Source organism: Tupaia chinensis, unplaced genomic scaffold (genome assembly GCF_000334495.1).
Source record: "Tupaia chinensis unplaced genomic scaffold, TupChi_1.0 Scaffold000192_1, whole genome shotgun sequence".
Classification (NCBI taxonomy): Eukaryota; Metazoa; Chordata; class Mammalia; order Scandentia; family Tupaiidae; genus Tupaia; species Tupaia belangeri.
Window position 1 is genome coordinate 325,300 of NW_006159667.1, and position 9,692 is coordinate 334,991.

The following is a 9,692-nucleotide window of genomic DNA, read 5'->3' on the forward strand; positions in this document are numbered from 1 at the left end:
GGCAGACAGGGGGCAGCGGTCGGCAGAGCCGCGCGCGCCCGGAGGAGCCGAGGGGGTGCCGGGGGGCGGGTTCCGATTTCCAGTCTGGACGCAGGGCGCAGGGCACAGCGGAAAGAACGGGCGAGACTCCGCGGAGCACTGCCCAGCCGGACGCCTGGGCTGTGGCGACCGCCCCTTCTCGGGGGACTTGACGGAGGAGACCTGCCTGCTGGAGGGAGCGGGAGGCGCAGGTCGGCCGGTCCGGACCTGGGGAATGTGTGCGTGTGTGTGCGCGCGCGCGAGTGTGTGCATGTGTGCCTGCAAGGGGTGGGTGGGTGTGTAGGGGTGTGGGGGATGACGGCGTGTGCTGTGTGCTGCACAGTGAGTGATGTGCGTGTAAGGTTGTGTGTACCTCTCTGCCTGTAGAGTATGTGATGTGTGTGTGTGAGAGAGAGAGAAGCTTGGAAGCTCGCAGAGCTTGGGTCTGAACCCATGTAGGAGGGAGGGAGGGAGGCTTAACAGGATGGAATGTGTGTGTGCGCGCGTGCGTGTGCAGGGGTGTGTGAAGGGTGAGTGGGGGAGTGTGTCACGGGTGCTAGGTGTGGCTGCGTGTGATGTAAGGGTGCCTGGTGCACGTGTGCCCCTGCCTTGCTCTCCCTTCCCCCACCAGATGTGTGTGCATGGAGGGGAGACTCCTAGAGAGAGGGTCACAGTCTACTGCAGCTGCCTCTTGTTCAGCCCTCCTGCCTGACCTTCTCCCCCAGGAAGATGGGTATCCTCAAGCTGCCTCTCCCCCAAATAGTTCTGCTGTCTGAGTGAGGGCAGGGGGCCAACCCCTAGAAAGAGAGGGAGAGCTGAAGGGAAGACCTCTCTGCCAGACTAGGGACCCTGTTTCTCTGGCTAGGGCAGTGGTGGTTTTTCCAGCTCTGAACAGATCCTAAAGCCCAGGGCCCTGGGCTCCAGGAGTCTGAGTGAGGAGACCAGCATCTCATCCTGGGGTGGAGGTCAGGGTGGGAATAGGCGGGACTCACCCCAGGGTTTGCTTCTTCACCTTTGTATGAGCAGAAGCATGCTTGGCACACAGTAGGCCACAGAAACTCTTGAGGGAGGAGAGGGAGGGAAGGGAGCAATCTCAGTTTGAGAGTCCAAGTGCATCCCTCTGCTGTAGGTACAGATGATGGTGGATAATGGTGGCTAGCTGCAATCAGACCCTGGTTCCCCAGGTCCCCTCGCTAGCAGGAAGGGCAGGAGACACTGCACGGGAGAGATTCATGCTGGGCCTGAAGGTATAGGAAAGAGCTGGTAGGAAGTCATGATGTCTCTTTCTTTGAGCCAGACACTTTGCATTCTGCCCCTGCCCCCTGATTCTCTGTGATCTGAAGCCTCTCTCTGGGGCATCTGATCCTGGGGTAAAAAAAAAAGGGTGGTGGAGCTAGGGCTCACAGGGCCTGTCCTCTCTCCAGGAACTTCGTACTAAAAAGGTGCTGAAGAACTGAGCCCCCTGCCCACCCAAGGCTGCCCGCCAGGTGGGGCCATGGCAGGGCATGGCTGTCTGGGGCTAGGGCTGTTCTGCTGGGTTCTGCTTGCTGTTCCTGTGGGCCCCCAGCCAGCCTCCTCCAGCCCAGGTGCCCCCCTCACCACTCTGACCCCACCGCCGCACAGTGAGGCCTCTATGCTGTCTCTCAACCTCGGACTCAACTTCAAATTCCATCTGCGTGGGCCTGCTGCTGTCTGGGGGAGCCCTGTCACAGAGACACGGCCTCTGTCTCCAGGGCCAGGCCAACAGCCAGGTGAAGAGGTGGCCAATGGGCTGAGGACTGACCCTCTTTGGGAGCTGCTGGTGGGGTCTCCTGGGAACTCTCCCCCAGAATGGGGCTCTGCTGAAGGCAGCTCTACTCCCTGGGCCTCTTCCCTGCCTCCGGAGTCCACCTCTCCCCTCTCTGGGCCTACCGACCGGCCCACGGTTCCCTATCAGCACACAACCTGGGACACTGCTCTGACGGCTACAGCCCCTCCATCCACTGTCCCCAAGCCTCACCAGAGTGAGCTGGAGCTGAAGTTTGACATGGCGCTGAAAGCAGGCGCAGCTCCCACGCTCGAGCATCGGACACTGCCCCTGCTGCCCAGCTTGCGGGCCAGCCTGGCAGAGATTGCTGGGCGCCTGGGACCCTTTGGTGAGTACTCACCCTATCCTGAGGTGGGCCCCTGCTGGGCACCGTTGGCAGGCAGGAGGCAGCTTCAGGTGGGTGTCCTGTTACAGGGTTCTTTGGTACTACTCTCTCTCCACTCCGGAACTTCTCAGGCCAGAGCCCCTTAGGAGTGACCACACCTCCCAGTTCTGCCCCCAGAGTTTCAGCTTCACCAGGTGAGTGTTTATTTCATTGCGACAAACATTGTTTATTTCATTGCAACACACATGGACGGCACCTGTCCATGACAGGCTCTGTGCTGGGATCTAGCCAGTGCCTCCTTTTCTTTCTTGACTCAAGGAAGGCCTCTTCTGCTTCTTCCAGGCCCTAGAACAAGGGCCGCTGCTGCCATGGGGAAGTGTTCCCTTTGCCATACTGAGGCTGGCTGGTCTTTTTCTTAGCTCATGCTATACATGAGCTTAGTGTGTGCTACGATTCCCAGGACAACGGCTTCCTTAGGGCGAGTTCTGGGGAAGGACAGGATTTTCTCCAAAGCCCCACAGGCAAGGCCAGCTGGCAGGGTAGCCTAAGCCCCATGTGCTCCCTTTGCAGGATTCTTTGGCACCACTCTGTCCCCGTCCCCACCCATCCTGGAGAGGAAATTCTCAAGCTCAAGCCCACTGGACCCAGCTGCTACCCTAAGCTCTGCCTTGATTGCAACAACATCACTAGGTAAGTACTTTGTTTGAACTTGACAATTTTTTTTTAATTGAGCATTTACTACATGCTAGCCACTCATCAGCATTCTGGGACCCTTTTAGTTCATTGCTGTCAGAATTGTGATCACCACTCTCTCATCACCACAAAGACATATTTTAATTGTTTGAGAACAAGTGCTGCCCGGGAAAGGTTCCCCACGGAGTTAAGTAATGGTCCTCTGAGCATTCTGCAATCACAGGATGTGGACAGATACCAGGGGCATGCAGACCCAGGAACTCCTTTGTGACTCCCACAGCCTGGGCACTAACCCCACCTTCGGCTCCAGTCGGCTGACCTGCCTCCCAACCCCCCACCTCAACCTTAAGGCTATCTCCTCTGCCATCTGATATGATATGACATGCTGTCAAATAAGGGCAGAGCTGGACCCCTCATTGGGAAGACGTTGAAGATAAGACCTGGAGCAGACAGACGCCACCTCCGTTCAAGGGAGCCTTGCAGAACACGCACATAGACAGCCTGGTGGTGCAGAGAAAACACCATGGGGTCTGCAGTCTTGGGACCTGGCTTTAAATCCCGGTTCAATTACTTTCTAACTGGATGACTTGGGCAGGTTACTTTGGCCTCTCTGAGCCTAAATGCTCTCCTGCATCTAAGTTTTAATAATAGTATTTATTTGCTGAGTTACAGCAACGTTTCCACATAATGTATGCCCTTGGCATGATCTGGTATGAAGTAGAAGTTCATTAAATAGTAGCCATTAACCTTGCTTCTTCCCCCACTGCATCCCAAATGCACTTCTAGACGCTGTCTCTCAGACACCCCAACCTTGGCTCCAGGTGATGCTGGGGCAACACGTGACCCACGGGGCAGAGGGCATAGGTGCTCAGGAGAGGTTCTGGTGGTTGAGGCAAAGGGAGCCAGGGAAGGGACCCTGTGGGCCCAGCTCTGCTCTTAAAGACTTTCCTGTGGGTATGCAAACCCTCAGCCACCGCACGGGAGACTCATCAGTGGAAATCACTGGTCCCCTGGCTTCTTTCAGCACAGATTCGACACGACACCTGGCTTCCTCCTACAGTCACTGCATCCCCTCAGCAGGTGGGTGAGAAGCCTGCTGTGACCCCTGGAAGGGTCCCCTGTAGCGTGCAGGGCAGGCTCTGTGCCTCAGGGGAAGCATGCTGGCTGGCAGTCTGTCAGCCTCGGTGACAGCACTGGCCAGGCAGGTTTAATGAGTCTGGACAGTGTCAGAGGCAGCCCCGCCTAGCAGCCTGCGTTCCCCCTTCACTGGTGGCTGCAGGATCCCAGCCTCTTCTTGGCTGCTGCTCCTCTTGGATAAACCCAGAGTAGGCAACAGGCCTTCTGGAGAGGAGGCCAATGGGTCTTGCTTGCACCAGAAGTACATGTGCCGGTGTGTGTATGTGAGTGTGTGTGTGGTGGGATGCGGAGTAGTTAAGCAGTTATGAGACAAAGCAGTCTTTCTGTGTCTCCTCTAGATCGTTGTAACCAAGGTGTAGTTGCCATTTGACTCCTAGGGCCTCTGCATCAGGCCCACTTCACCTTGGACGGAGCTTGCGTTCAGCCTGGATACCCCAGAACGGTTGTGTGGTCATAGTGTATTGACGGACGGTCATACCCTGTGATAAGTACTCACTGATCTTTGTACCTGAGTGCTCCCCTCCACTCCCTGACTCCCCCGGCAGAAGTCCATTCTGGCTCCTATACACCATCCCAGTGGCTAAATCTTTTGAATATCACCACTGTAAAGCATATCGGCCCTCCATGATCCTGGGGTGGGGGTGGGGAGAGGAATGGGGCCAGGGCACTCAATGCGCTGTAGCTTCCAGCACGCAGAGTAGAGATGGGATTCCCAGCCCTTTGATCTGGGCAGCTAGTGGATAATCGGGGCTGACTTTTCCATGAATCGGGCTGGCCCCTCCCTTTGCCCCTGTCCAGCCAGTTCCTGCCTCACCAATTACACACAGTGATATCCCAACCCCTCCCTTGCCCTGAGGTCAAGAGGGGCCACAGGCCAAGAACAACCTTCTACAGGAAGGGTAGGCCTGCTCAGGAGAAGGATCTTGGGAAGAGGACCAGATCACTATCTTCTGGAAGAAATTGAAGGCTCTTTCTGGGGAAACCTTAAATGGGAGAGGGGTGATGAGGTCAAGTGGATCCTTTCAGGGCAGAAGCTGGCCTTTCTCCCACCTGTCCCCATCCAGACCTGCCTTCGTACAGGGCACACCTGGCATGTTCTGACCCCTGGAATCAGCACTCCTGATTCAGACCTCCTCCGATGACACTTGAATTGTCACTTTAACTTTGCTATTTTCTGGACTTACTCCTTTTCTGGATTCTTAAGAATGTTGAAATTTGCTCTAGTTTTCGAAGTGCTTGGAACAGAGATGAGAGAGGTTTCCTGTGGTCCATGGCTGAGAAGGGAACATGAAAGAGGGTAAAGCGGAGCCAGCCTCTGATAGCTGCAATATGTCTGACAGTGACCAAGGAGGAGAGGGTGAGGGGTGACTAGTCAGGGCAGACTGTGGCCTCTTGAAGAAGGTTTCCCTGCCCTCGCAGAGCCCATGAAGGCCACACAAGCTCATTCACTTTGCAGAAGTAGGTGGGCCAGTGCATCTGCAGGCTTGAAGGAGTGTGCATATTTGCATCTGTGAGTGCCAGACTATCCTCATTCCTGATCAGCAAGCTACCTGGGAACAGCGGGATGGTTTCTTATTTAAGTGATGGTTGGAGTCTTCATTAGTGTTTAGAGGTGGTTAGGCCACTAGACATGAGAATGGTGTTTTTGTTTGTTTGTTTCAAATTGCCACAAGGTGCATGAGCTCTCCAGAGAAGCAGAGAGAAAGAGGGAGAGGGAGAAAGCATCTCTCAGTGGGGCATAGTCACACCACAATTTCTTTTTTTTTCTCTGTCCTGTCAAGATTTTGGATATGCCCACTGTTTTTTTGTTTGTTTGGTTTTTTTTGTTTTTTAATTATTTTATTTAACTTTAGTTATTTATTTACTTCTTTTAATGTGACCAGAGAGGGGGAAAAGAGAGAAAGAAAGTGAGAAAGCAAGTCACCAGGTTCAGGACTTGAACCACGATTGGTCATATGGGAGTCCAGCGCCCTTAACCATCATGCCACCTGCCAGCCCCACCCACTGTGGATTATTATTTCTTTTTTTTGGAGAGGTTTTTACTATAGGGCGCATGCGCTCTCCAGACAGACAGAGAGGACAGAGAGACAGAAAGCGAGAAATCCCCCCCAGGGGGGATGGCCACACTGCAGTCCCTTCTCCTCCATAGTCCTCTTGGGATCTTGGGCACACACGCACATGTGCCCAGCGTGAGTTTTAAGCCACCGGGTCCGGGACTCAAACCATGGTCGACTACATGGGAGTCCAGCGACATAGCCATTACGCTAACTGCTGGTCCCTCCACCGTGTTTTCAGCCAGGATTTGAACTGGGATCAGCCCTTTGGGGTGGGATCCTCTAGGCAGTGGGGCCTGCCTGAGAACTGTTATTTAAACAGAGTTCATAAAGTGAGACAATGGGTTGATATTCACTCATTTGCCTAACTGTTGTCTTTTAGCAAGTACAGGATGTGCTAAGGGAATTTTTTTTTTTTTAAGAGAGATTTTTGCTGTAGGGTGTGTGTGCTTGCCAGAAAAGCAGAGATGGAGAAAGAGAAAGTGAGAAATCACCCCCCAGCCTCTCAGGGAGAATGGCCATGCCGCAATCCCTTCACATCCATTCTCCTCATGGGATTTTGAGCACACAGGCACACGTGCCTGGTGTGTTTCAAGCTGCCAGGTCCAGGACTTGAACCATAGTTGACCATGTGGGAGTCTAGGACCTTAACCACTGCACTACCTGCTGGCCCCTGTGCTAAGGTTCTAACACAGACAACAGGCTTTAGTTAGTTAAATCAAGAGCTAGTTTAAGGGCAAAAAGTGGTCATACTCACACAAACACAAACTGATGATTGATGAACGATGACCATTAGTCAATAAGGAGAGCAACAGCAGTCAGCACAGAAAGATTATTGTGCACCAAGTGCTGCGAAGAGCTTTACACTTTCCTTCTCGTTTATCCCCGTAACAGTCCTGCGCAGTCACTGCTACTTTTTTATTATTATTACTAGAGGGCGAGGTGTGTGCCAAGGAGAGACAGAGAGAGGGAGTGGGCACCTGATGAAGTCTGGTCACACTGCAATCTCCCGTCCTCCATTTTTCTATCCTGTCTGGATTTTGAGCACATGTGGTCATATGAACTCAGCATGCTACTCAAGACAGTGGGGCTGGGATTTGAACCATGGTCAGGCATGTGTGATCTGGTTCTTTTAACCACCAGGCTGTGTACTGGCCTCGTAGTCTTTACTCTTTTTTTTTTTTTTTAAGAGGTTTTTGCCTTAGGGTATGTGTGCTCACTGGGGAAAGAGAGACAGAGACAGTGAGAAGGGAAGTGAGAAATCACCCTCTGGGGGGATGCCATGACGAAATTCCTTCTCCTCCATTCTCCTCCCAGGATTCTGGCATGCATGCACACGTGCCTGGCATGATTTTCAAACCACTGGTCTCAGGGCTTGAACTGTGGTCAGCCAGGTGGGAGTCCAACGACGTAACTGCTACACCATCTACTGGTCCCGGTAGTTGGTACTCTTTTTTTTTTTTTTTTTTTTTTTTTATTGTTCATACATTACATCACTATATATCATTTGGATCGTGAAGAGAGTTTACCCAGCGTGATACAGGGATGTGATGGAAAGGAAACCGGGCACGTGCTGTTTAGTTTTGTGGCTGCTCTCTCTGCCCTTCCCAGTAGCCCAAGTTCATCTTCCCTCCCCTCTCTCTAAAGCCACCTTCTGACCCCCTTGGTCCTTTTCTTGTTCCCAGAACTGCTGTGTTCTGCATGTCCCAAGCATGAGCTGGCACTGCTTCTGCGGGGGTGGTGTTTCTGAGTTCTTTCTGTGTTGTCTGGTCGGGACATGGCTGGGCATAGCCAGCAGTTGGGGCAGGGTTTTTTACTGTCAGGAGACCCTGCCCCCATCATCCCACATCTGTCCCCCTGCCCCCCTCTCCAGGCTTCCCACCCACAGAGGTTGTCCCCATCCTTCACCATCACCCTTTCTTCCTCCTTCCTTGCCTGCAGCTGCAATCCTGCTGAGCCTGCTGGGTGGGGGTAGGGAGAGGCTCAGCTTCCAGCATCTTCCTTGCTGGTTGGCTCTAGGGGGATTCCTTCAGTAACTCTTTCTAACTTCTTTCTTGCTCTAGGAGAGTAGAAGTAGACATTTTACCTTAACAGGCTGACTTCCCTGTCCCCAAGGGATGCAGGAAGAAGGGCACAGGATGGGGCTGGGGCCTGAGTGTGAAACCACAGAGCACCCAAGGGGCACCTTCATGCAATTGGCACTCTATCCCACTGTGATCTAGCCGGTCGTTCCCTGCTGGGGGTTCAAAGGAAGCCGCTGAGATGGGAGTGTGTGTGTGTGGGGGGTCCATCTCAAGTCACCTCTGTAGAGTGGCAGAAGAGTCAAGGGATAGCCATAGTAAGAGCCTTAGACCATGGCTTTGTGGTTGAGTCAGGATGGGCCCACGGCCATGGGTAGGCTGAGGGTTACAGTGCAGCAGACAGGAAGGTCAGTGACTGTGGAGAGATGGTATGCTCCTTAGTGGACAGTGGACGGGGAACAGGAGAGTCTTAGCTCTTCCCCCTGCTCCATGTTTGTGTGTGTGTGTATGAGTGTGTGCATGTGCACACGCGGGCTTTTCTCCTTGTGACAGGGAAGGGAGTGGGTTGCAGTCTAAAAGGGCTCCACGGTGGGTGTGGCAGTCAGAGTGGCAGGACAGGAGATGAGCCAACTAGCATTCCAAAGGCTCTGGAATAGTGAAAAGGGGCTCAGGTCTGGATTCTATCTGTAGGTCTGCTAATTTGTGGCCTTGGTTAAGTCATGTTGCTTCTGCAGAGCCTCAGTGTCCATCTGGCAAGAAAGAGGATTTGCTTATTCCATGAATATCTGCTAAATGCCAACTGTGTACCAGAAACCATGTTAGACCTGGAGACTTAGATGTGAACAAAACAATAGAAAATCCTTGCTCTCATATTTCCTTCCCAGTAGGGCGATTGGGCAGGGGGGGAGGGCATCTACAGTTCCTACCCATTGTAAATTTCAGCGCCTTTTATAAAACCTTTTTCAGTAACATGGCAGAGTAGTGAAGGAAAGTGCACAGAGCAGGGAGCTGCGGTGGGGCAGGGGTGGGAAGGGAAGGGATGAGAGCTGGAAGGTCTGCGTGAGGAGCCTGAATAGCAGAAGGGAAGGTGAGTGGTCAAGAAGTTGACTGGGTCTCAGTGTAAGGCAGAGCAGTCCTGGATGCTGGATGGACTCTCACAGGTATTGGGGCTACTGGCTGGGGGTGGTGGGCGAGGGCTGCACAATGTCTCAGCCAAAGCTCTTTACCCACAGACCCTACCATCCCCAGCTCTGGCCCGGATGACTCCTCTCCAGCCAGCCTCGGGAACCCTTCCGTACAGCCCGAGTGTGGGCCGCAGCCCTGCGGCATGGGAGACTCGCCAGATCCTGAAGGGCAGCCTTCTGCAGCTGCACTGCCCCTCTTCTTCCTGACCCTGGAAGCCGACTGGGCAGAGGCCAGGGCTCGCTGGGGCCTGGCCTGGGAAGCCCATGTATATGGGGTAGGCGCGCTCTTCGGCCTCGTGGCCTTGCTGGCGCTGCTGGCTCTGGCCCTCTTGCCCTGGCGCTGCCCGCCTGGTGCCCCCTGCCTGGCGCTGCTGGACCTGCTGCTGCTCTCGGCTGGAACCACCCGGGCCTTTCCACTCTTCTACGACGCCTATGGGCACAGAGACCGGCTGC

General features: G+C 54.0%; 1 protein-coding gene across 1 annotated transcript in view; it reads left to right on the forward strand.

The window, feature by feature from the left end:
• The first annotated feature begins 1,421 nt into the window (after nt 1-1,421).
• Nucleotides 1,422-9,692, forward strand: part of PRRT4 (proline rich transmembrane protein 4) — a 9,425-nt gene continuing 1,154 nt past the window's right edge. The window contains exons 1-4 of the mRNA XM_014587193.1: nt 1,422-2,153; nt 2,240-2,344; nt 2,721-2,840; nt 9,288-9,514. Of these exons, the coding sequence (XP_014442679.1) occupies nt 1,514-2,153; nt 2,240-2,344; nt 2,721-2,840; nt 9,288-9,514 (1,092 nt within the window). The 5' untranslated portion in view covers nt 1,422-1,513. The remainder of the gene's footprint in view (nt 2,154-2,239; nt 2,345-2,720; nt 2,841-9,287; nt 9,515-9,692) is intronic.